The 27,847-nt window shown below is 37.7% G+C and overlaps 1 protein-coding gene across 1 annotated transcript; it reads left to right on the top strand.

Annotated features, from left to right (window-relative positions):
* Window positions 1–245: 245 nt before the first annotated feature.
* On the top strand, window positions 246–23,656 carry LOC112966628 (ADP-ribosylation factor-like protein 8A). The gene is made up of 6 exons (XM_026066953.1): window positions 246–321; window positions 16,544–16,617; window positions 17,395–17,488; window positions 19,737–19,804; window positions 21,148–21,218; window positions 23,458–23,656. The coding sequence occupies exons 1-6, from the start codon at window positions 262–264 to the stop codon at window positions 23,505–23,507; spliced, it is 417 nt and encodes a 138-aa protein (XP_025922738.1). The 5' UTR covers window positions 246–261; the 3' UTR covers window positions 23,508–23,656.
* The last annotated feature ends 4,191 nt before the right edge of the window (window positions 23,657–27,847 follow it).

The raw sequence follows: 27,847 nt of genomic DNA, 5'->3' as shown, positions 1-27,847 counted from the left end.
GTCTTGTGATTTCTCGGGTGATCTTTGTCACTGAGGAGAATAAAAGATCATTTAAAGAAACTGAAATGAACTGTCTTCCTTGGCATGACAATGCATTAATTGAAGTGCTAGCCAATGCTCTTGCAGAAAATTTTTTTTTTTTTTTTTACTACATTGTAAAATAAAATATGTAGGTTGCAAATGAGAAACTTATCTGCTCTTTATTAATTATTTTATAATACATTTTTTTTTGTATTCTAGTCAGGGCAGTTCACAGAAGATATGATTCCTACGGTAGGCTTCAATATGAGAAAAATAACAAAAGGAAATGTTACCATAAAGGTAAGTGTGCATGTTTGAATTAATACACAGTGAATAACTATAAAAAATAAAGTTATTTCAACTGGAAGTGTGAAAATGTAGAATTCAGTAGGTTCAGGGAAGATAATCAGTTACTGAGTGAAGTTATTCTTCCTTTTTGTATTTCTAAAAATTAACAGGGAATATTCTTTTTAATAGTCATTATTCAGAGATCCATTTTGTATAAGAATTCTAGTCAATAAGATCAAGGAATCAAAAGTAAGTATATTTGCTTTAACTGGAAGACATTAATCTAATAATTACCAATTATTAAAGAAAAATATCCAAATTAATAATTTGCAATATTTTGTATACCTGGCCTTGTTTTGTCTTCTTATGCATCTTTTCAGTCAAATCTTTGTGTATGTTCAACAATTTATATTGTATCCTCTTGCTGTATGAAAGGTGGGATACATTTATTTGACAGGAAAAGGGGAAGTAATGCTGACTACACACAGTACTGCCAAATGCACAAATTATACTGAAAAGTGACCCCCCTTCCCCAGTTTATTGAAACAATGGGGAGGGGGAAGCAGACAAGTTCAAGATGATAGCTTGTTTATCAGGTTTTTTTAGTTCAAAAACTGTAACTTTTCTAAGCATGTAGACTTATATTTCTGTGCTGTATTAATCTATTTGTTTTAATGATATCTGTGTCACGCAGCTGAGTTGTACTCTTTCAGGTTAGAGGTCATAAAATTCTGGGATATTAGGGGAGCTGAGCTGCCTCCTGGAGCTGCCCCCCCCCCCACTCTCTTTCTCACAACTGTAAATGAAATCTGAAGTGACTCAGGCATCTCAGTGGAAGGTGAAATTTAGCTCACATAACATTAGCTCTCCAGAAACAGAACATGTAATATAAGTCAATTGTTGGGGCACCATCTCTTAGGCCTACAGAGGGATATAGATGCTGGTAGTGTGGTTGTGATTCATGTCATAGGAGTTCAAAATAAGGATAAATCACTTCTTTAGCATTACTGCTCTCTCTTGTTTGATTATGAAGGGAGACTAGCTAATTAGCTTAGATCAGTTTCCTAACTTTTATCTAAAATTAGGTGAAATGAATACAGGTTTTTGCTTTTACCTCTACTTTTCCCTGAGTCTTTCTTTTCCTTCTTTTTCCCTCCTTTCTCCCTCAGTTCTAAAAATGTTCTTTTCCCTCTAGACTGGTATAATTCCTGAACCTAGGAAGGATTTTCTGAAGTAACCTCTAATGTGAATGTAAACCTTTTCTAGCTATCTACTCAGTCCCTCTAAACCATGAGCATGTAAAGGGGTGGTAAAAGGAATAAATGATTTCTCTTGCTTGGGAGGTGTTAAAGTTGAACTAAAATCAGCCAAACTTAAAATGACCGTATAGATACTGTGAATGCATATCTGTTTGTTCTTCCTTTGGTCTGAGTATCTTAGTATACTGTTTCAGAATTTTTCATGACAATAGGGCCTTAAACTGTACATTTCAATTGTGTATCTACTTCTGTGTTGCAAGCTTGTAGAATATCTTCCTCTACAATCACTTGCATATTAGAGTGCCTAATCAATAACATTTGAAAGATTTTGTCACTTTTTTTAGAAAAGATGTAACAACTTAATATTTTCAGCCAGTCTTTTAAATCTGTCCAAATGAAATGTCTCATGTTATTCAACTATTTCCTCTCTTCACCCTGAACCCTCCTTCCTATACACCTTCTTAAAATGCCCATCAGGTTTGGCTGAAATAAAAACTCTAACACTACCCATGCTCTGGTCTGATTTTAATTTCCCATGAAATTTAATTTCATAGTAGAAAGACAAAAGCTGTAGTGAACATCTTAAGACTAGGCCCACAGTAAGGGTAGGGAATGGCAGGGGGAAATCATTATTGGCTTTGTAACCTCAATTTTGTGACTTTGTACTTAAGCACTGTAATAGTCTTTAAGTGCACAGTTAGAGCCTGGGTTTGGGAGGCAATCTGGACCTTACTCTCATCACAAAGCAGGTGAGCAAGAAGGCAAAATACGGTTGCACTTGTATTTTTATCTCAGGCATTTCCTAAAAGGTAAATGATTGATGGAAGCCTAAACTTCTTTTCAATATAGAGGGTGTGTATGATCATGTGTTTAAAAAAAAAAAAAAAAAAGGACTATCATATGATGATCAGTGCAAAATTCAGTACAAACTGACCAAACTCTTTTTTTGAAATAAAAAATGTGTCCTCATAGGATACAAAAAATTTCAATAAGGAATGCTTTTTTTTATAGCCAAAACGAGCAACTTTTGTGTATTAGCAATTTAATGTTTTAAATATAAATAATTGTACCTCCATTATGCTTCTATTAAAATATATAGTAGCAAGAAAAGTACATCCTGTGAGAGTTATAGGAGAGAAGCTTCTGAAATTTTGAGAGGACACCCCCACTTTATACAGACTTTCTTTATATAGAAATGGAAGGAATTTTTGTCTTTTTTTTTTTAATCTTTTGTAAATTCTTCAGGGATGGACAGGGAGCTGCTTGAACCATTAACACCTACAAATGTGAGTGTGCAGTGGCTCTCTGTTGTGTAGTTTGTTCCCAAAGATCAACTTTTTCAGCACCTTTTTTCATGGAATTCACTACTGGTAGTGTGTCTTGCAAACCCTTATTATATTCATGTACTGCTGCCAAGTATGAGGCAAATATGTAGGAACTAATGGCACCATGCATGGAAGGTAATGAAATCCATTTAATCTTTGGAGTATATCTCCCGGACTAGCTAGTCAAGACTAGCATTACTTTACACAACAGGCATCTCTCTGGAACTTAGATGTCAGTGTAAATAGGCCTGCATCGGTTGCACTTTATCTGGAAAAACATAAGGTGACCAGAATTAAAAGCCTCTCAAAACTAGTTCTTGCAACCAGTCCCATATAATGCTGGATAGCACAAAGCCACTTTCTGACCTTTTCCACTGCTTTTAGGGCAGTGGAAAAGGTCAGAAAGAATCATAAAGTGTACACCATTGCAGGCTTAAAGTCACCCAGTGGAAGATAAACCAAATTACTGCTCAATTTTTGGAGGGGACCCAGGAATCAGAAGAGTAAATGGTAACTGAACTGCTCTTTGAGAAGAAAGAAGAAATATTGCACAAGATGCACATTCTTCTGGGTAACAATTATGCAGCTTTTCATTGTAAATGGACACTTATTTCATGATGCTTTCTGTCCTGATTCTGGTGAATGCTGTGTTTAAAACTGGTGAAAAGTCACATACAGTTTCATCAGTGATGAAGTTTAACACCTGGTCACTGTCTTTCACCTGTATTTACAGTGCATAGAGCATCATCCTAGCTGTCCCTCATATCTGTTGGTTCATTTCTCTGTGGCCAGCTTTGCTTGTGGTAGTGTTTATACTATGTGTAAGGTAAGGTTGATAAGGGGAAATTTCAATATACAGGAGCATCTCTTTTGATTGCAATAGGCAATATTTATGCTGTATATCACTAAGGTATACTGCGTTGCAAACAGCTGTCTTGTCTTTCTTATGTATTAGTTTCCCTCTTCATTAGCCTCTCCTCAACAAATGTTCCCAACTGCTGCTCCCCATTTTCTTTGTACCCTGTCCATTTGAGTATATGCACAAATGCCAAACCCTAAACACCTCAAAGTATCTGCTCCTACCCCTTCAAGAGAAGCAACAAATGTCCTCACTTAGTCCAGAACTGAGTTTGTCAGTAAATGGTGGGGGGGAGGAAAGAAAGAAATTCTAGCCTTGGGTTCCTCTTCTGTATGTCTCAACAACCAGCCACGTGTTGCTGAGCAAAGAGTTGAAGTCCATTGTACAAAGAACATACTTAAGCATAACAGCAGCTTTTTACATTCCTGTTTATCTTCTCCCAAAATAATGCCTTTTTAACCAAAATCAAAGCTTCTGAATATTTTTCCTTTGGGGGTCCACATTCTGCTTTCAAAAACATTTTCTCTTTCTTGTAAAGGAAAGTCAGCCCCTCTTTTCAAAAAGTCACAAAATATCCTTTCTCCACACCTACTTTTCTGCCCATGCTAGCACTTCTAAATCCTAGAATGATCTTCTTGACCTTGGGGACAAACCAAGTGTACTTTCTGGGTAACGTAAAAGGGAATTAGGCCAGCCTAGTGAGGGTGGCGTAGACTAAAGGTGAGATGTCAGTCAACTTAAGCAAACCACCGGGTGAGATTGCACATTCTACCTCGGTCCTGGCTGAGCACCCTATTGACCCTTTTCCATCAGCACTAGTGATCACACGGCTAAGTAGGGATCAGATCAGCGAGGTGATCTAGCTGAAAACAACCTCTTAAAAAAAAAAAAAAAAAAAAAAAAGATAGCTTGCTTCCTAGAAGCACACCTAGCTAGTGTGCTTCTCAAACAGCTGTATGATTGCTGGTACCGCCACCATGGGTGAAAGCGGAGTATGGCACAGGCAAAACTACCCATTTCAGGGCAACCTGGATAGACTTAAATAGCTGCAAAACTACATTTTATTTCCTTAGCACATGGAGTATGGACAGGAAGAAAGCAACCTATCCATTTAGTGAGAAAAATTAAGCTTTCCTTCATCCTTCCACCTTGGTATCTACAAACTTCGAAGCACAGCTAACACAGCCTGTTGTTAGAAGGCTACCAAAATTGTGTGTTCAGTATGCATGCACAAACTGATGGTGGATTCAGATGAATCAGTGACAGCATTTTTTAGAAATAAATGTTTAATGCTGTATTGTTAGGATTTATGAACTTTGGATATTTTTAAGCTTTTCTAATTCTTATGTTTAATTCATGATTCCTATTAGTTATGAAAGAGAATTTATGGAGAAGTCAATGGACATTATTGATATCAGAAGAACACTCTGATTGATGTATAGGGTTTTTTTTTTGTATAGATTTTTCTCCCCAAGATTCTAGTTACTATACACAAGTGAACATGTATGCTAGCTATGAGAGCAAATCAAGAAAGCATATTTACAACAAGAACTTCAGAGATACTGCCTTACAAATTCAGATGCATCCCACGGCCATCCTATACTTTCTTGGCCTCTTTACATTGATGAATGCTGGACCAGTGACAAAATTGTGATTAGCATTGTGATATGAAGGACCTAATGCATACCCACAAGCAGAAGCTATTTCAGTTTAAGTAGTCAAACTGTCTTAAGTGTTCATTTACTCCGGGAAGTAATTTTTTTCTTATCATTCTTTCAGGCATGCAGAAGTTCTTTGTCCTACTGCCAGAGCATTCACTAGTCTTTCAAAAAAGTGTATTTGTACTGAGCCAGTGCCTTCCGCTTGAGCTCTAGCAATGCTTCCCAGTTTATCTAGGAGAGGATTCTTCTCCATTTTAATTATTCCTAAACATAAGTTTCATAGACTTTTCGTTTCATCTGCCTTGCCTTCCTGATCAAAGAAGTCCACAGATAGCACAGTCAATACAATAGTTACCATATGCAGCCATAGTTCATAAATAACCCATTGGAGTAAGAATTTCCTTTCAGTTCCTTCACTGTCTGTCTTTGGACTAGATACAATAAGGCCATGATTTAGAGTTGATGTAAAGGAAACATAAGAGCAGCTGGGGTGCTATACTGGTGCTGCTATAGAATTGCTAGACATGGAGAAAACTGAGAAGGCTGTTGATGGTTCATTCAGCTAGACAAACCAAGGTCACTTACAAGTAAACATTTTTCAAAATAAAGCATTTCTGAGATGGGATAATTCAAGTAGATGAGGAAAATGACTAGTAAGTTTGTACTGGAGTTGTTTACCCAGGTGATATTGCAAGGAGAGGACTTGCTGCAGGGAGGAGATGTGTGAGTTTCTGTGGGGATGTATGGAACTGTGCCTTGTTTTACACTTTGATCTCAAAAGTCATATTATATGAAAAGTTCTAAAATACAGTCTGTGGGAATTAGAGGATAATACTAAGATACATTAATATGTTAACTAGATTCTAAAAGATGTTGGATTTGAAAACCAAACTGCATAGGCAAATAGTTTATCCCAACTAGTTCTCATGGTATCTCTGCTAGAACAGTATACATTTGTGGTAAGTTTAGGAAAATGTAGTTCTTGTATATAGATGCACGCTTTTTACCTTAAAAGCCTGTCAAGATGAAAGCTTTTTACCTTAAAAGCCTGTCAAGATGAAACCCTTGTAAGTCACTGTTCCTGTATCTAGATAAGCTGTTAAAATCTTATAGCCTAACTGCTAAACAAAGGTTCCTAAATTATTTTACTGTAAGAAGAATGTCATCATTTGTTGACAAGTTGAAGACTGGAGAATGCTGAGGGAGATGCCTCTTGCCGGAAAGCTTCAATGAGCTATTTGCAGTCTAGTTAGCTAGGATTTAGAGTGAAATTTTCTGTAACCTTTTTATCTCAACAAAGCAGGTTACCTTTCTCAAGCAGGCAAATCCTATGATACCCAAATATCAGCTGTTATTAAAATTCCTGGCTAAAACATTATTTTACTAAACCTATGAAGTCCTTCAAATATGTCAGGAATGATCTTCATGGTAAGCAGATATGTCTTACATTTGACCTTTTTGAAAGGTCTCAGGGGACACTGCCAAACAGAAGCAATTAAACTTGCTGTAAGAGCAAGGCTGAGAAACCATCTGGGTCAAAAAAGTCACCGAGGGAAAACATGACATTCTTGAAGACCAAGACTGATCACCTTAGGGGGACAAATTTGCAACACCAACAGGTGATGATAATATTTTATCTCTTTTGCCATGAGAAAAAAAGAGAAAAGGCCACTAAGAAAAAGGTGCTATGCTAGTGCAGCATCCACCATCTGGTTTCTTGACTACAATTTTATCTCCAGATTCCATTAAAATTCCAGAAGAATATTAAAACTGTGGAGCCCATAATCTTTACTTTCTTCCTATTTTTGCAGCTGTTTTCATAAGCTAGCACATTTATTGTCATATTTAGTCTCTAATAGAGTATAATAGTATGGTCACTGGCATGCCTGTGTATATGAGTATTTTCATGAATTACACTGAGAGAAAAACAGGGATCTGAGCTGGCCTGTACAATTTGTAAGAAGATGCCTATTTCATATGCTCTCTAATCAAAGTTGGGCATGATCAGAAAAGTAAACCTGTCAGCTTTAGGAATGAATTGTCAGACTTTGCCTTGTCAATGTATTTTATAAAGCCTGTCACCTACTATTTCCAAAGAAAAAGGAGGCAAAGGGGAAAGACCTGACCATACACCATTTGAAATCTAAGCAGAAAACTTTATAGATTTTGAGTCTGTGCTTGAGATATTAAATAATAAGATGATTTCCGGCATCAAAATATCTAACATACTCCAATTTGTGTATCTGTTAAAACTATTTTGATGGAGTTCATAACCAAACTGATGGCTCTCACTTTTTTTTCTCACAAATAATTGGTTGTTTTATTCTATGACTGAATTATTTTGAAGTTTTAATTTCTGTACAGTTTTGTTCTTCACATGGTGATTTGATTTTGATTGGGTTGCTCTATTTTTGGATTAGCTCCGTATTAATTATAGTTTTGCTTTGATGAGGTTCCCTGGCTTTAATTTCTGTTCAGTAAGCAAGAAAATTATTCCTAAAACATGTTTTTTTTAACATACCAACTTTCTAGAGCCTCAGAAGACATACATAGATAACTTATTTTAAATGATTGTGAAACTCCAACTAGTCAACCTTTGATTCTCAGAATGATGGTCTTGGAATAGTTTCAGATGTAAAAAAGAAGTAGACCAACATAGGACATTAACACACACAGGTGATGGATCAACTTCCTTTTCCTTGCTCTTGCACTTTGTTTTAAGGTTACTCCCTTGAAATGGCACTTCCAGACAGTTTCCACACTCCCCCCGGATATTGCAGCCTGGAGGGACCAGTGCTCTGGGGGGCTCAGGCTGCAGAGGTTGGACTGTGGATGCAGCTGTGACCATTAGAGGTCAGCTCCTCTTCAGGCTGGGCTGTGCTGAGCACATGAGCGAGCTGGAGGGGGAAGCCAAGCCCAGCAGCCCTTCTTGTTACTTACTATTTGCTCTGCTGGGACAGAAAGGAGGAGGAGGATCACAGCCCTATGCGTTCTTCTCCAGTTTCCTCCATTGCTGCACTTCTTCCTCTTCAGTTGTCACTGTTAAACATCCTGACAGAGTCAAAACCATCCTGCTTTTTAATGCTTCGTCCTGCTGTTCAGCAAGTTATAAAAATCTCACCTGTCATGTCACAATCTTGCATGTCATGCAGTAATTCCAGCCCCTGTGCATGCTGCCTGTACTAGCTCCAGCAGTCTTTCAGCAGATGCTGGTTTGCATCTCTCTAAAAAGGCCGTACTATACCTGGGCTGATGTAAAGTCAAAACATGGTAATTTCTATAAAGAAGAATTTATGTGGGGTATCCCAGTGATTTATAATTGGGAGTTAAGAAAGATTGTACTGCTGGGCTCAAGGGATTGTGATCAACAGCACAAAGCCCAGGTGGAGGTCAGTCACTAGCGATATATACTAAGGGTTGATACTGGATGAAGGGTTAACATCTTCATTAATGACCTGGACGATGGGACAGAGTGCACCCTCCACAAATTTGCAGACGAGGCAAACTTGGGAGAAGTGGTTGATAGACCAAATGGTTGTGCTGCCATTCAGAAAGACATTGACAATCTGGAGAAATGAGCCAACAGGAGTCTCATGAGGTTTACAAAAGGGAAATGCAAAGTCCTGCAGCTGGGGAGGAAGCACCCCTTTCATGAGTACAGGCTGGGGACTGACTGGCTGGAAGGCAGCTTTGCAGAAGAGGACGCAGTGTGTCCTGGTGGACATAAAGTTGATCATGAACAAGCAGTATGCCCTTTTGGTAAAGGAGGCCAAGGGCATCCTGGACTGCATTAGAAGAGCTAACCAGCAATTTGAGGGAGGTGATCCCTTCTCCAGACTACTTCTGGAATACCATCCCCATTTCTGGGCTTCCCAGTAAAAGAAAGATGTGGACTTACTGGAGCAAGTCTGGCGAAGGACCACAAAGATGATGAAGGGACTTGAGCATTTTTCAGATGAGGAGAGGCTGAGGGAGCTGGAATTGTTTAGCCTGTAGAAGAGAAGGCTTGGGGGGATATTATCTATGTATATAAACACCTCGTGGGGGGAGTGAAGACGACAAAGCTAGACTCTTCTCAGGGTATATGATGAAAGGACAAGAGACAATGGGCACAAACTGAAATACAGGAAATTCCATTTAAACATAAGAAAAAGCTTTTTTACTTTGAAGGTGATCAAGCATTGTTGGAACAGCTTGCCCAGACAGGAGTTTCCGTTCTTGGAGTTATTAAAAACCCAACCGCACAAGGTCCTGAGTAATCTGCTGTAGCTGACCCTGCTTTGACCAGAGGGGTTGGAGTGAACGATGTCCAGACATCTCTTCCAATCACAACAGTTCTGTGATTCTGTGAAAAGGAGTTAAAGGAGGGTTAAAAAGTGGCTGAGGTAGAAGAAATACTCAGTATGCTAGTGATTTAAAGAAGCAGAAGGAAAAGTATTAAAGCACCTTTCCATCTGACGTTTAGGCAAGAGCAGCTTTGGAGACTGTGTCTTTGCTGGGAACTGTGCTTTGAAGAGAATGTGAGACAAGATAATGCATTAGATGGAAAAGTCTACAGGGATCGGGGCACATACATGAGCCAGAGGCCAGTGTCCAGAGTCAGGACAGGCAGTGTTGAATGTTTAATTATTTATTCAAAGTAACTGAGAAGACCACTAAAAATGGATGGAGAGTAAGAGTTGATCTCACAAAACCGTCTAAACCATATGCTTTGATGTGAATCAATTATTACTTGAATAATTGGTTCTTGAAAATTTGTTCTTCCATGAAGAAGGTTCCACAATATCCCTTGTTTTGTACCATGTTCTTTCACTCTAAGTGTTAGAAAGCTTTTTGCTAATATCTGATACGAGCTGTCATTGTCATAAATTGAGCTGCTTTTTTCTTCTGTTCTGTATCTGGTGGCCATAAAGAACGCTGCCTCTTTTGCAAGTCTTTGAAACATTGTGTTTTCTCTTTTTTTTCCCCTCTTATAGGTCATATTTCCAAAATCTTTTCTCACCCTTTTTTCTGATTTGGACTTTTTCAAATTTGTCTGCCTCTTTTCTGTAGTCTAATGCTCCATGCAGTACAGGAGCCTCACTGAAACTGAGGATGATACAGTAAATACTTCCAAAGTCATACATAGGATGCTTCCGTTAGTACATGCTGATGTAAAATTTGCAGCAGTATAACACTGTTGACACATATTTAGCTTGTGAAATGCTCGAGAGCCTTTTTTTCTGTATCTCTGCCTAGTTATTACCATTTTGGTTTTGTGCGTTTTGTTTCTTCAGCCTAAATATAGCACTTAAACTTGCATGTATTAAATTTCGGCTTCTTTATTTCAGACTGTTCCTGTAACTGGTCCAGATAGTTTAGAATTTTTATCCACTCTCAGCTTGAAGTTATCTGCAACTTATATAAACACATGTTTTATTCCAACAGCCTGTCAGGACACCTGGGATCCATAAATGCTGCCCTTGATTAGCTCTCTCAGCAGCTTTGCCTCATTGATAAATGTTGAGAATATGTCAGGACAATTCAGACCTGACTGGCAGAGGGCATGAAGAACGCACGAGAAGAGTCCTAGGGAGCTGCTCTGTGGGTTTAAATTAGCATGGCAGAATGTTCTTTTCCTTTCTAATCTGCCAACACAACAGTACCTTTTCCCAGCATATGCATTGTTGAGCATCCCACTGGCTTTTCTCTGCTCGAGTGAAGATTCATTTTTACTTTCATGGGTATATGTTCTTCAAGGACAAACGAAATTAATAATCACTACAGTAGTTATTGATTGGTTGTTTGAGCTAGCGGTGGCCTTGCCTTTGGTCTCCTTGCTGTCAGTCTACCAAATACAAGTTCTGCCCATGTCTTATACCTGCTATATGCCTAGCTTCACCAGAATCTCTTGGAATTTGATGTTTGGAGAGTGGCTCTTGATCATGTGAAAAGGTACAAAGGGTTACAGGTGATCGCGCAGAATCAGGGCTTTCTACTTGAGGGAAGACACAATGCTGAGACTAGGATGGATTGGCTCTGTGTGTTGAGAGGTGTGTTGCATCTTAATTGAGGGGTTACAGTTTTGTCTTAAAACCTGAGCTCCTTGGTGCTTTTCTGCTCTTCCTTAGAACACAGTGTGGATATAAACAGCACTAGATTCAGAAATGGTCACTGAGAACAGAATTAGCTTTTGTATCCTATTTGAAATCCAGCTGTTGATCCTTCTGACATTGTGTGCTGTGTTTCTGATAAAATGCTAAAGATGGCCTGATGGTTGAGAAGTAACCCCTTCCATTAAAATGTCTCTGAGCCTGTTTTCAGGAACTGAAAATATTCAGCCATTTTGTGTCCCAAGTCTATGTCTTTCTTTGAGTTCTTTAATGAAAGTATTATGATTAAATTAAATAATTATAATCTACATGAATATGCATATAAGTTTTTTTTTCTGTCTGAAATGACTAAAATAAAATACCTAATTGCCAAAATATTTAAAATTTGGGCTTTAGCACCAGTTAGGAATACCAGCAGAGTTTTTTAAAGGGACAAGACTGATTTCAAAGAACATAGTGTCCTGGGAAGTATTGCCTGCAGAAAATGTGGCCACGCAAATTACTTTTTTCAGCTCTGAGAGCAACTGTAAAGGTATTTGACAAATATGGGTTGATACATAAATAAGAAGTGCAATTAACAGATCTACTGGGATATTGTAACTTCCCTCATAGGTTACATGACTAGTTCTACAAGTATGCTAGTTTTGTATCCACAGGACAATTTATGAACATTTATAAGGTTATTTGATTTAGCTCTTTTTATTCTTCCCATTTATTAGACAAGGAAGCTGACCATTACTCAATGAAGATTCCACTCTGTGATAATTTATTTAGGATTTTTAGGACTATTTAGGATTTGTCTCCCCTACCTCCGGCAGAAATAAAGAAACTAGCCTGAGCTGGTTGTCTAAACTACATTCTTTGAAGCACAGTGGGTGCTTTGCAGGAATGAGTCACCTGATATGCAAGGTGGATGCAATCATTTCCTGCTGTAGGTGCCCACAGAGCTCTTCAGTAACCGTAGAGAGATCTTAGTCACTTGGATTAGATGCCTACATTTTAGGTAGCTGAAGCTGGGAGAGATGAAGCCTGTACTTTAAAGTCACTGCCTGACTTCATCCATTTGAGTTGGCTTTGAATGTTATGAGCGTGTTTACTGTCTATGTACTAGCTCTTCAGTTGTGTGTCAGAACATGTGCTTGTCTGTGTACAACATGATGTCAGGCATTGCTGGTGCTACATTTAAAGTGTTAGAACAAATACTGTTCTGACCAAACGTTTCCCTGTGTTTAGGATTTCCTCACCTATTTGTTCAGGACTTAAGGTTTTATGGCTGATATTTTATTTTATACTTCCAATCAGAAAGATACATTTCTGAGTTCAAGGATATGTAGTGTCAGATTCAGCTTGCAGATTAAGATGCCTGAATATAAATAGCTCTATGTCAGCATGAGGGTTAAGCTCCCTTAACAGTGGGGATCTAGTCAGTACTGTCAACAGAGCCTAGAGCATAATTCTGTCATCCTAAAGAAGACATCTCCATCTGGTCAGCTGAACAGCTGTCTAGACTTCACTGACTACAGTGGGATCTTAGATACTGAACCCACACATTGACGTCTAGATACAAATGCCTCGTTGTAGACATCACAGTCACCAAGATAAATCTTACCCAGAATGCCTGGAAAAAAAAAAAGAAAAACTAACATCTAGAAAATACTACTTTTCCCTTCCTGCAACTTTCTCATTAATTGTCAAGCCCTCGCACAATACATGCTAGCTAAAAGAAACACAGCTAGGGTGTTAATAAGCCCTCTTGTAACTGAAAACTTTCAAAAACCTTTGAACATATTCCCCCAACTACAATTTTGCTCAACTGTCATGATATGCCTCTGTGCAAAAGAAAAAGATTTGCTTCTTAAAAATAACTGATAGCTGCAGTCTTAGGAAGGAGCTTTGGAGCCACATGAAGTGTGGAAATTGAACAAGAGGCATATTCAGAGATTCCCGTCTTAGAAGAATTTGATTTAACAGATAAGTGCTGTGTTAAATGGTTACTCCAAACTATAGAGATTAATCTAGTTTACAAATTAAAACATTGCATTACTTTATGAGAATGTAGACCTGCAAGCATGGTAAGAATTACTGCTCAACAGAAATAGACAGGAGTGAATAAAACAGTGATTTATAAAATGCAATAGGAATAAGATGTGTGCCTTTGAGATTTAGCCTAAAAAACAACTCCTTGAGGTTTTAATCTCCTCTGAGACAATACCATTGGTTAGCAAAGAAACCAGAACTTTCTTCCTGTATGATAGTCATTCTGTGGGCATTTTCTGGTTCTTAAGATCAGCTGGTCATCTAGAGGTAAAATTACCTATAAAGTATTGTGAAAATGTTGTTCCTGAGGGACCAACAAAAGCCATGGGAGCAATTTGAAATCGAGTGTATTTTTAAAACAATCCAGACAAAATGAACTTTTCCTTTTATAGCTAGCTGTATACTCTGCTGTTAAGTTCTACCCCCTCTCCCAGTTCACACCCAGAATATACTTTTACCTGTGTGTTAAATACTGTGATACAAAAACAAGTGATGTACAAAAGCATGCAAGTCCCATGCAGGAAAAGATCTGTAACACTAAGGCCTTTCCTTCTGGGGTGCATCTGGTATTCTCACAGTTCTGTCTGTTCAGTCATTTAGATTGAAAATTGTTTAGGGCAGAGATTTGTGTTTTGAATAAAGTAGCTAACTGTTGTAGGCTATTCAATATGATAAAAAGTATAAGAAAGTTAATCCTGGAATCACTTTGATAGGGAAGGAGGTGAGGAAATGTTTCTTATGTCATCAATTTATTTTCCTTCCCCATTTCAGATAATTTTAACTGAACATATTGATATTAACTGAGTTCCAAGCACTATTAAGAACACTTAGTCTATTTTGTGTCTTTCATGCCGTACTTTAATGAATAGCTGTAAGCATTATTAGGGAAACTGACTGGAAATGACTTATCTTTCTATTGTTTCAAGGTGACTCTTTCTCCTAATGAGAATAATACTTATTCTGCAATGCACTCTAATATAGTATAGATACAATATATCATCAAACAAGCACAAAACCAATATTTCTTTATCTCATTTATTTTGTGGTTAGTCCAAGCCACATCATCTTGGAGATTTTTCTGGCTACAAGGAATAATCACTATCAGTCTCTGAAAATCTAATCTTAATACTATACATCCCTGCCCTCTTTCCCCTTCTTTCTTCTTCTTCTGATCTACCAAGAAAATAACTTGGTTCCTTTTTCCAGAGGCACAGATGTGCACCAGATGGTTACTGATAATTTCAAGGTCCTGATGAGTTATTGGAACGATTAGTGTTGGTGTGAGGTTTCTCATCTAGCCATAGTATTGAACTGTGTACTCATCTCTTTCAAGCTTTAAAAATAAATGGTTTATTTTATTAAGACTTTTGAAACAGTCCCTCAGGTGTCAGTGCAGATAATAATTGATATCCAGTTCATGTTCAGAAGTTCACTCTGCTCTCTTTAATGTGTATAACTCTTAATCTTATAAAGAGGATCAAAGGCAATTTACATTTATGTGGTATATTAATTTTATGCCAGAAGGATCAGTAAGATATCAATCAGCGAATGATTTTAATGGTGAATTGGGAAATATTTCATTCTAAAATATGAACCTAAGGTGTTGAAAATGACAGAGAAATTGATACATAAATATGATTTATGGACTGTGGAATAAAAAAAATAGTCCGCAGTAGTTGAAAAAGACCTAATCCCAAGGGTCTGTTAAGTCTAACTCTATTGTGCGAGTCTTTATTGCCACAGCAGCTTTAATATATTTGAATTTAGAAAGTATAAATATGAAAACAACTTTTAAGGAAATTAGGAAGGCATAAACTTTTGCTCCTGTGTATGTTACTTCCAAATCCAATTTGTGCTATAATGGATATGCCTCCTACTTTTGGTATATAAAGCCTATTGCTTTGATAGCAAAATCTGCTTGAAATAAGAAGTAATTATTTCTCTTTGTCCTTGACATGATAACAAATATGTTCCCTTTGTTTTGAATATTCATCACTATTTTAATAGGCGTGTAACCTGTAACATAGCTCTTTGGATATAGCTTCAAGAGCTCTAACCTTGCTTGCAGGATTTATATCCTTGCTTTGGTATTTTGATCTTGGAGACAGTTTTGGTTCACACTGACTTCATAAACTGTAAAGTTTATTCTCATCTATCCAAAATACTGAATTTTTGCAGGCGAAAGAAGAATAAGTAACCCCTGTAGAGAAAAATAATGTGCTAGCACTTCAGTATAAAGGAATTCAGTGGGATTGCCAGACACTAAGAGCATACATAAATATTTGCAGGATTGGAGCTTTATATAATTCCAAGCAGAATTTGAGCTCCCTTTCCATGAGATTCACTGATTAATCACTTCAGGCCTATCCTACACTACTGTTTCCTTTCTGGTTCTGATCAGCTAATCCATGTGTCTTTTAAAGCACATTTGATGAACAAATGGGAGAGCTGTGAAGGTGTTGGAGTCACTAGACTATATCATCCTTTACTCGGACTTGCTCTGCTCTCTAACCAACTCTTTATTTACTTAAGATCTTTCTTTATCCCACTGAAGGCCTGGTGCATTCTTATCTCAGATCTCCCTAGGCCCATTAAAAATGCAACTTAATAACTGTTTTCTTACAATGATGCTATTTGTGGGTATTAGACTGTATATTCATAGACTTCACTTCGGTGTCTGAGTTAGTCTGGCCTCCCTAGTCTTTCTTTGCAGTCAGTGGAAAAAGGTAGACCTCTCCAAATGGACATTTGATGCTGTTAAAGTCACAGGGCTGACTTGCCTGGTGAATGAATCTGTCTCACTCAGACTGGAAGGAGCTGAGGAGAGCAATCTCCAAAGACAGTCACTTTCTAAAATACCTACATTTAGGCAGTGTAAATACACCCGACATTGTATGTAAGATTTCTGTTGTAATGTAGGTATCTCTGTCAGTACTACGTAGTTCAAAATAACTTAAAAAGTTTTGAGGATGGCAGTTGTTTTTGTTTTTACCTCTTGCAGGTATGGGACATTGGAGGGCAGCCAAGATTTCGAAGCATGTGGGAGCGTTATTGCAGAGGAGTCAATGCAGTTGTGTAAGTTCTCCAGTGTATCTACATACAAAATGCATTTTAAAATATATATTAATATTGATATGCTTTTATCCCTGTCCACCTTCATCACTTGCCCTTTTCTTAGTCATGCTTCTTTTCTCTTACTGTGAGATGTTTAGCTTAACTTGATGATAACTCCTAGGTGTAGGAGGTGAGGAGAATGTTTTTGCACACTTTATTGAATGTGAGATTGACACATTAGAATGACTTGTTCTGACTTCATTGGAGTCTGGATGAAGAACAAAGGAGACCTGTTACATTATCCAGTTGGCAGAAAATTATTTCCTACACTTGAAATATTTTTGTTGTTTCCCATTACCAGCTATAGATGCAGATACAGGTATATTTAATAGCGTCCAAGCTTCCATCCATTTGCCCTTAACCGTGATGCTGTTAGATTATAGTACTGAAAATATCCTGACAATAAATAAGATTGTTCCTAGAAAAGTCTGTAATAATATGCTTACATCTGACAAACCATTCAATAAAAAGACTCAATGCAATACAAATAGAACATTTTACACATCCGGCAAACTCAGGTATATAACCTGCAAGTTCCAAACACTGTTCTAGGCCATTTTTTCCCACCACCCGTGTTTAATTGTGCATTCTCCTGTATTAATAAATGCATAGCTTATAGAACTCAGGAGTATTTTAATGCTGTTGTCAATGAGAACACATTTGTCACATTTCAGATATTTTAGTGCAGCTTTCTATAAGTAATGGACAAAACCATAAATAACTATTTTTTCATTGTAGTTACATGGTAGATGCAGCAGACTTGGAAAAAGTAGAAGCTTCAAAGAATGAGCTACACAATTTGATAGACAAGCCACAATTGCATGGAATTCCAGTAAGTATTTTGATTTTTTTATTGTTCTTACATGAATATAGATTCTGTAGCCTAAATCCTGATGAATTGGTTCTCCTGGACTCTTTTGAAAATCCTAGCTTAAATGTGATGCAACCTTGATACACTGAGCTGTCTTATTACAAAAATTGTTGTGACATTTTTTCACAATACTCAGCAACTTATCAGTGCTGCAGTGTGTTTGTACATTTTCCAGTGTAAAGGTCAGAATAGATTTGGAACAAATTCATTTTCACATGTGGCATTATCAGATAGTAATTACTTCCAGTCAGTCCCCTTGTTGACTGGGTTTGAACCAGTGACCCAGATACATTTGTGGCAGTATCTTAAGGCATGTGAGTTTCGTCTTTCTGAAGGTTAGCAGACACTAACATCAAATAGTCTCCTCTGCTTCCAGAGGACATGAAAGAACTTGACTGTTTCTGTCTCTTGACTTTTTCTTGACTTTTTAGTTTTTCAAACTAAAAATATGTGGGAAAAAATGCAAAAATATGTCTGTTCTCAAGTAGGATCTTCATTTTGTCAAGGAATAGTGTGTCCTACTGAAATTCTAGTGAGGAATTAGGGAGGTGGAAATCTGATATTGTTTGATTAATTATAATCTGCTGTCTTAGATCTAGTATGAGTCAGTCTGGTTAGCATCATTGATCTTTGATGCTGATATCACCAAACGAGGGTTCACACCTTTGATCATAAGAAAGAAAAAAATGGTATATGGTCAGTCAGGAAAGATACTCAAAAATTTATAGCTCTTGCTTGACCCTTAATTTTGTAAGCAAATATTTGGAACTTTGGCCAGTGGAGATGCTTGAAGTCAGCTGAGGAAGAGTAGACAGATGGCTAACATCAAGTCATTATGCGAATAAAGTTAAGCAAATACACCCTTTCTTGAAGGAGAATTTTTCAAGGGATTCCCCATCTTTTTTGTAAGGTTTGCTGTTATTGTATTTTTATGTATTAAGTATATGTTATTGAACAAATCCTACAGAAGCCTACATTCAGGCCATTGATGGAGGGTGATGTTGTCTTTCTGTTGTTCTGCTCTCACATCCTGTTTTACTTCTCTCTGTCCCTTCCTGGCACGATAGGTCTCTAATATCTTCAGAAGTACTTAACTAAGCTCTTTTCCTTTTATACTTCATAATATCACATTCCAATTGCCCAGCTTGACAGGTATGGTTATTTCCAAGGTTCAGTAATGTATTTTTTTACTTAATATTATTTCATTGGTAGTAACTAGTATTGAACTTCCTTTAATTTATTGTACTTAGATTTTGGCATTATAGATTTTAAGGTACCTTTATTAAGCTGAGAGGATAAGCAATGAGTTTTAACGTGTTCTGGATCTATGGGAAATACGGAACAATCATGACTTTGACTCAGAGTTGTTACACATATGGAAGACAATAATGCAATCATAATTAGTAAAACCTTCCATTACTTACTTAGAGTGTATGCAACTCATTCATCTGACCTTTATTTATACTTGAGGCCTTGAGTATCATTTAGGAACTTTTAGTCCCAGCATCTGTTCAGTAAACTTTTCTTATTTCTCCATCTTAACTCCTAATGGCAGCCTTTCTGATTTCTACTATGGGTGCTGTAAGGAGTAGTAGAGGAATCAGTCAGTAGCTGGTGTTTGGGTGATTTATGGTTTGGATGCCTGCCTGTGGACTATGTCTACATTAAGAGGTGGGTGGGCAAAATAGGAGGGGGACTGTAGAGAGAATCAGGTGGTCTTGAGGACCCAGCCTCTACTCTGTATATTTGTGGGGTGCTTACTTTGGATGAGCTTTAACTTGGTTGTGCAGATTGAGTGTCTGCTGGTGATCTGAGTGCAGTGGTTCATGCTCTCCTTCAGGTTTAGTTTCATGCAAAAGGAATCCAGTTTATGCAATCTGACACCATCCCATAAAGTGATCCAAAACAGATTAAGTGGGGACAGTTGTGAGATTGACTTCCAAAGTGGGTTTGTGATCCAAGCTGACATACTAATGCACCCTCAGGTGATTGGATGGATCCACTTTTCAGAGGATGGAAACTCAGCATCTAACACAGACTGGGTGGGAGGACTTCTAGTCTGTTCCCACAATCACTGGTAATTTTGAAAGTGTCAGCTATTGTGTTTTAAATATTTGGCTGCAAGATCCAAAAGAATGCCAATGGTTAAAGACAAAAATAAACTTTTATTGCTCCTGGATTTTCAATGAATAGGAATTCTTTCTTTTAGGTGTTAGTCCTTGGAAATAAAAGAGACCTCCCAGGTGCACTGGATGAAAAGCAGCTAATTGAGAAATTGTAAGTATCTGGCTTGTGTAAAAAGCTGAGGCACTCTGAAAGTCAATACATACGAGAAAATCATTGGTAGTCTATGGCAATAGCCAGTGATAACAGATTCCATTTTATGTTCTCAGATATTCCGCTTTGAGCTCTGCTGGCAGTTGAAATAGCACCCTAGGCTGATAACTGACTGCAGTAAAATTGAACCTCTCTTGATTATTGTTTCAGTTGTATAGAGTTGTTTCAGATATCCTGTTTTCCCATCACTGAAGATGCAACTGCTATTGAGAGTAATAGCCTCACTTACACTTCTCAGAGTACATTGTAGTGGCAGTTTAATGCTTGAATGGCATTAGAACAGAATCAATTGAAACCACTGTCTGTAAATTTAAGCAATTCAAATATTTTTGGCATGTATCCAAAGCAAATTCTTACAGATTACTGAAACTAACTTAAATTGAGGCATTTTGTAAGGGAAATATACATTTATGCAAAAATGGCTAGTATAGCAATAATTTTGCAGAATAGGTTTCTGTGCCTCAACTGACATAATTTTAATCAGTAGGAAGTGAAGTGAAGAAGTTTAAGTAGGAAAGGATAGTTTGATGGCTAAGCAACTAAACTGGGACTTAAGAGGCCATTTTGTTCCCTTTTTTACTCAAGTGTCTCCTATGTGATCTTAAGACTCTTCCCTTTTCAGTATGTCTGTTCTCCATCTTCACCAGGAATAAAATCTGCTTCCTGCATGTTTACATGACTTGGAGGAGGATAAATAAATGAAAAAAATAGTGAAGTGTTCATAAACTTTGAGGGGGTGCAAGAATTCACAGAAAGAAACAAAAGTTAATTAAGATGTAGTTTCTTCCTATAGATAGAAGCATCCTTTCAGTAGGAATCTGATCTGATACCTTTAAGCTGTGTATGGTATAATGAACTTCCTGAAGATTAATGCTGTGCTCATCTGAATATTGTTGTTTCAGTATAAGAGTTAGTGCATGTAAAAACTTTGAATTCTAATACAAAAGGATAAAAGATGGTTGCTAAGACAAGGCACCATTACCCAGTTACCACTACAAAATGTTATTTTCAGCTCATGGATTCCTACTTTTTTCTATCTTTCTATATTACAGTGACTAAATGAGAAATTTGAATTTTTTTTGAAATGACTTTATAGCCTTTAAATCTTTATAATTTAAAAAATGTTTTTGTTGTATGCAATAGTGTATTCTTTTTAAATTGAATATCAGAGAGTAGAACTGAACCCACTGAATAAAAAAGAGAAAAGATGTAATTTAATGGAAATTTCTGTGGTCAGCTTTTGTGGAGGTGTAACACTACTTAATGAAATTTTCTTTTTGTAGAAACCTTTCAGCTATTCAAGACAGAGAAATCTGTTGCTATTCTATTTCCTGTAAAGAGAAGGATAACATAGGTAAGCTGCTGCTTCTTTTTACAGCATCATTAGTGTATACTTCACACCACTGATCAGATTAAAAAAAAAAAAAAGAGAGAGAGAATTGGATATCTAACTCCTGTATGTAAGAGAAAATCTCAATTTTATGTGAAAGATTTTGTCGCAAGTATTACATTCAATCATTTGTTTTTATATACAATTATATGTAATTTAGAAGGACTAGAAGGCATATAGATAAGTCATTCATAGGGTGATTTAGTTCTGCAAGAAGTTATGAAATTAATTTGACAGATGCCTTTGGAAAAGCATTGTATAAAAAAACAAAGTAATTGAATCCATCACAAAAACTATGTTTCTTTTCAAGAATTGGTATATAGATATGACAGCCTTCCAATTTTAGGTGATGTTTAATGCATCTCCATACATGATTTTACTTTATAAGTAGGCCTTACTATAAGTAGTCACATTCATGTGACTGTATGGTGGTGTTTCTCAAGCTGAGGGACTAGTGTCCCTGCGGTACCAGAGAGGTGCAAAATTTATTCTGAAGTTGGTAAGGACATATAAAAGCCCCATGCAGTTGTCTCCTCCCATCTGTCCTTTGTTCTTTCCCTTCTCTCTCTCTCTCTCTCTTTTTCATCTTTTCTTTGCCTTTCTGTCCCTTTTCTCTTTCATGTTTTCCCTTTCCCTTTTCTGGCTACCAGGCGAAGAACTCAGTGCTGGCTTCGAGCTACTGAGGACAAAGGGATGGAGAGCAGTAATGGCTGGGACTCCTGAGTCGGCCTGAGGCACAGGCTGCGCCAGCAGTTGGCTGGAGGCGCGCTGCCTCTCTCCCACCCTTTTTCCCATATACTGCTAAGACAAGTGGTGCTAGATGGGAGGATTACAGCCTGGTAATATTTATTTATAGCCTCTTCCTGAGGAAACCAAACTCGCTGTAAGAGCTAGTCAGCTCTGTAGAACTCAGCTGAATGGGAAACAGTGGGAATGGAAATGAGAAGAAAGCCAGTCCTAATTGAGAATCAGTGAATTTATCTTCCAGTGCAACATTGTGCCTAAAAGGGCTAATCTGCTTCCTGAATTTCCTTGCACAAGGAAACAGCAAATGGGTACAGACTGCTTATATCACATGTTATTTGGAACTATCTTGAGCATTACTAGAGTACTGTGACAAGGTCAAGGAAGACCTTGAAAAACTAGCTCAGGCAAGAATCTGGGGAGATCAAAGGACTGGCAAATATATTTTATAATGAAAAACTAAATTTATTCAGCTTATTAAAGTGATGTAACTACTAGGCTTTTAAGGAGCAGGGTAGGAGCTCTTCCTCTGAATTTTTGTTTGATGTCAATGCAGTCATATGAGATAGTCATTTTTCAGTGCAAACTGCAAGTGAACTGGACTCATCAAGAGATGTAGGTGTAAAGCTGCCAGGTTTCTGTGTCCTGAGACACTGTCTGAGGAAGAACAGTATATGGTTATTAGCTCTGCTTTAGGTGACATGGGATGCTTTTGTCTGAAATCTCAGTACCTAAGCTGGTCTGGTAGGAAATTCCTAGAGTACTCTCTTGAACTTAGGACAGACATGTGGCAGCAAATTTAGATTTGAGGGCTGAAGTTTTTGCTGCCCCTTGACATCCTTCCTACATTCCTGACAGATGTTACTGCCTTGAGGCAAAAACATCTTATCTGCTCATGAATCAGTCTGTAAACTGCTCCAGTTTTTAGCCCAACACATTAGGTTGTATCAGGAGAGGTAATGACTTCAGCTGTTAAATTTTAATCCAATGTTGCATGTTTTTTAGAGACCTTGGACTCCTACATTCTACCTAAATGACTTCTTAATGCTTTGTCAGATGCTTGCCCTTCTCTTCACTTCTGATCATGTATTCTGACCTTTGTCTCACACTTTATTTCATTATAGTTTGAATTTTAAAGTTCTTTTTTTATGGTCATCTTAAATCTTTCCTTTTTCAGCTGTTCTTGATCTGTGGTTTAGAGAACTTAATGTCAGTCATCATGTTTCAGGAATACAAAATGCACATAATTTAAAACCAAACAAAAAAACAACAACAGCAATAAAAAAAAAACTGGTGTCTTAAGCAATTAATTTTTAATTAAGTGTGAATGAAAACCTGTGGTTTCTGGTTTTGCTTTTTTTTTTTTTTTAATTGTATTGACCTGCTGGTGTTCTATTGTCCCTTTACACTCTGCAAATAAGCTGTTCAGTTTTTCATTTTGTTTTATTTATCTTGGCAGACATAACATTACAATGGCTTATTCAGCACTCCAAATCCAGACACTGTTGAAGAAAACTTTTGCTGAAGATAAATTTTCTTTCCCGATCACTTTGACTCCTATCAGCTATACACTACTGAAAAGATAAAGAATGCAACTGCATACTACCAGGACTCACTTTGATCATATTTGTTAACAGAAATAAAACTTAAATGAATTATGGTCTGTCTATTTTGTTTCTTTTTTTTAAATCCAGATATTTGTTTGCCTAGGTGAAATTCCTGAAAGCCTTAATATAAGACTGAAAAGAAATCAATACTTTTTGGGCTGTAATGTTTGAGTTTATGCATGTGAATTGTGAAATACTTAGTAACTTTTTTCTAATTTGAATAAACTTCACAATGGAAACAGATATGACTTTTCTGATGGTATCATATAGTTAATACAAAACATTTTTCTTATGAACATCTGTATTTAAGCATCAATAATTAATTAAAAACATAATTAAAAGCTTCTTATTTGACCGAATATTGTTAATCAGAACACTTTTGAGTACTCATATTGAGGAGAATTTATTTCAGAAGTCACGTATCTGTAGTTATCTAGTTTTTCAGTCACAAATATAAATGATTCATATGCATATTTTTGGGGAATGGAAAAATGTAACAATTTCTAGACAATCTTCCCCTCTGCTGGGGGAGGAAGGAATCTGGGACTGCAGTGGAAGTTTTTCTGTATTTAACAGAGATGGAGATACACAAAGAGAGCAGATGAGATCATGTGCATCTTGTCTGTGTGGACCAACTGACATGGTTATTCCAAAAGCTCATGAATTTCTTGAGCATTTTTTTGTGCTTGAAGTAACTTTCATGGTGCTTCTGGACTACTACTCTCATTCCTGAATTTTACAGAATTTCCCAGTATGCAGCCTGATATAGCTGGGCTCTGAAGTAGGATTAGCTCCTTTGAAAGAGGTTAAAGATGAAATTCACTTCTTAAACTTTTATGTGCTATCTTCCTGGAGATCATCTGCTTATGAGTGCTTCACTTAGAAGCATTCTGATGGGACCTGTTCTTGGAATTTTGAAAATTCTGTGAAAGATGGAAAGATAATGTCAACCTTAGTTGATAGAATTAAGCAGGATAGATGTTCAATGGCCAAGTCTTTCAAAGACACTTTTTGTATAGATAGAGCAGGGAGAGGTTCTTGGATTCTGGTATAAAGATATGGTAGATGAGCTGATGGTTATAACATTATAAAAAGTTATAAGTTTATGCAATTCTTAAATACATAAACAATAAAAATAGTATTCTTTGACAAGTCTTCCACTTGAGGATGCTTTTAGGTTGGAGGCTTTAATAAGCTGCTTAAAACATTGTTTGTGATAAAATCTATCTATCTCAAGTGTCACAGGAATGCTACTACAAACATGATAGGGTATAGCACTTCTTTGTACATGTTTGCAATACTTTATGCGGATGCCTAACCAGACTGGCTTATTTTTTCTAGCAGTTAAGTGTGTGATTTGACTGTGTGTTACATGCTGAGTGCTCAATAAATAAGTAAATAATGGATGTCTGCTGATCGGGGATATTGGAAACAATCCTCCAAATTTTGAGACATAATCCATCTAGAATCATTTCGTATTCTGAAAACCAACATTAGATGGCTAAAATGGTAAATATGAAACACTTCATTGTTGTTGCTCGTGGTCTTTTGAAGTTGTTGAGCCATCGCAAAAGGCACTGGAGCTAGAACTGTAGTCATTCTGTGTAAAACACAAGAGAAGAGCCACGTCAATACCCATGTTCTTGACATCCTTCCTGTAGCTATGCTTTTTGACAGTAATGCCTCATCCTTTCCGCCTACTAATATGGCATGCAAGCTCATGTCCCTGGCATAGGAGCTCCATATCAAATCTTACTGCATCATGCCTTAATTTGAACCACTTCTGCCCCTTTGCTGTGGGAAGTTTGTGGGGTGTGAAGTAAGCTCGCTCTTTGCTGACTGACTGGAACCAGCCACTGTTTTGCAAGATAGCCCTGGGGAGAAAAGTGGTGCTGGCTTCTATCCTCCCCTTGCTTTTGTTTAATGTGATATTTCCTTAAGAGAGATCCAAAAAAGTTAACAAGGAAAAGTTAACTTTTGGTACACATCACTAAGTACCTACGCAAACTAAGGACAGCTTCTGGAGGGAAAAGGTTAGGTTCCAGGTTGGCCTAATGAATCTCTATGAACAAGAGCTGGGAATAAGGGATTTTGTTATTAAAATTGTTCCATTATAAAGCATATGCTGAATTCTTTTTATTTGTCCTATTGCGTGACCTTGTATCTGAACCGAGGCAACTCAGCACAGGCACTGGCCTCACTGTTGCCATTAGAAACAGCCTGTCTGTTTTTCAACAGCTTGCCTTGAAGTGATTTTTCAAAATGGGCTTGGCTGAAGATGGGTGTTTGCTGTCACACTCGGTAGAATTGCTAGAAAGATGAATTGTAGCTGTCAACTCTTGACGCCCTTTTTCTGAGACTGCACATGAGCATAGGAGTGTTACTGAGGTTTAGACTGCTGGAGACAGAACTGTGGCAAAGTTGCTTGGTTGCACACTTTTTCCTACAAGGATTGTCTGTGCAGGGAAGCATCCCCTTGCTGAGTCAGCAATATGTGATGCTGTGCCTTGTACAGGTCCCATGTTAGGTGTGTTTCAGAGGAAGAGCAGATGTGGAGGTGTGCAGAGTGACCAGCCTGGTCACCGATATCTGCTTCTCAGCACTCCTGAAGAGCTGACAGACAGACAGAGCAGCATGAGGTGCTGTCAAGCTCTGGCTCTGCTGTGAGGCAGTAAGTGCCATGGCACACTTGGCAGTCCTGATCCCCAGAGGTGCAAGATAGTCATACCCTGACTCTGTTGGGATGAGATCTACATGCACAACATCCCTGCAGGGTATGAGAAGAGAGCAATGTTGGGTTGCGGTCTGGACAATTGGGGAATTAGGTCTAACCTTCAGTGCAGGCACAGCTGGTAACCCCAGACCCCACAATGTCAAGAGCCCTGAAATAACAAGAGTACAAAAATGATACAGACATGTTTCCCTTCCTCCCTCCTCCAAGCATGGGAATAGCGTAACAGTCACCCAGGGCTATAGAGAGCCACCAGGTGCCACCCATCTGTTTTACATTCAGCACTTTTTATTGATTTTTTTTTCTGCTAGAGATGCAGTTTTCCCCGTATTCTTTTCTGTTTGCATTGTGTATTTTAGAAAGCAATTCCAAACTTAAATTTTAGTTAAATGATATGAAAAAAGAAAACAAACGAAAGTCAGGTTTTTATCAAATACACTATAAAACCTTCCACATTTATTGTATAGAGCAGTGATACATACATAATATGTTCCTGAATAAGCCATTTTGTAAAACAGTTGTACTTCAGCATCCTGAGCAGCATGCTAAACTGAATGCCTTTGTTCTGTGCTTTATGACAGGGTGTACATACCAACTGTCATGAGACTTTTGAGCAGACCAGTGGAACAAATAAAAAAATTGTCTATAGTAACGAAAAATATTTAAAAGCTTGTAAAACAGAACAATCTGTACCCTTGGCTGGCATCTTCAGCAAGACTCTTCTACCATTGCTATGACCCACACTGGACTGTGCCACGCACACCCAGTGATCCTGCAAGGCCTTACATAATAAACACTGCCTACCTCAGGCCATAACCTCGTAGCATAAAAAGGTGTGTGGGAAGTGTGGTATGGTCCAGGGGCTGGTTTCTGGGCTGTTAGTTTTCTGCATTATGCTTTCAAGGCCAGTCCCTGCCTTGTTGTCTATACAGGGCAGTCTATATAGACTGTCTATACAGCACTTTTTCCCATAGATATGTCCTACTTAAATGCCTTCAAAGAGCGGGACACATTTATGCTTTTCCCTTCAAAGATTCTGGGGTATATTGGCAGGACCCATGATATCTCTCCATCAACTTTTTGGGTCTGGGACCTAGGGCACTGATGCCATCTTCTATGGGAATTGTCTACAAACCTGGTCCAGAGTCATCAGAGTTTAACAGCACCAAGTGACACAACATAGGTTATTGAAGGCAAAGGAGTGCGAGAAGAGAGGTCCCTATGTCCTCCTTACTTATGAGAAAGGATGGTTTCATGTGTCATCAAATGTGACATGATCAAATGATGCATTTTATCCCTGGCAAGATACTAAATATGACCATTATGGTCCAAATCAAACTATCCTTGCCATGCAGTCAGGTTAGAGGCATAGACAGACCATCACAGGTGACTGACAAAAAACAATATCCCAGGTCCTCAGAATGTTGTGATCATCTAAAAGCCACCCAAGGCTTGGGACTGAGCAGACTGATGTTCTTCCCCCACCGCAGAACCCACTGAAATGGGATGTC

This window comes from Apteryx rowi, unplaced genomic scaffold (assembly GCF_003343035.1).
Source record: "Apteryx rowi isolate R43461 unplaced genomic scaffold, aptRow1 scaffold_250, whole genome shotgun sequence".
NCBI lineage: Eukaryota > Metazoa > Chordata > Aves > Apterygiformes > Apterygidae > Apteryx > Apteryx rowi.
Note: the sequence above shows the minus strand (reverse complement) of the source record. Positions and strands in the feature narration are given on the sequence as shown.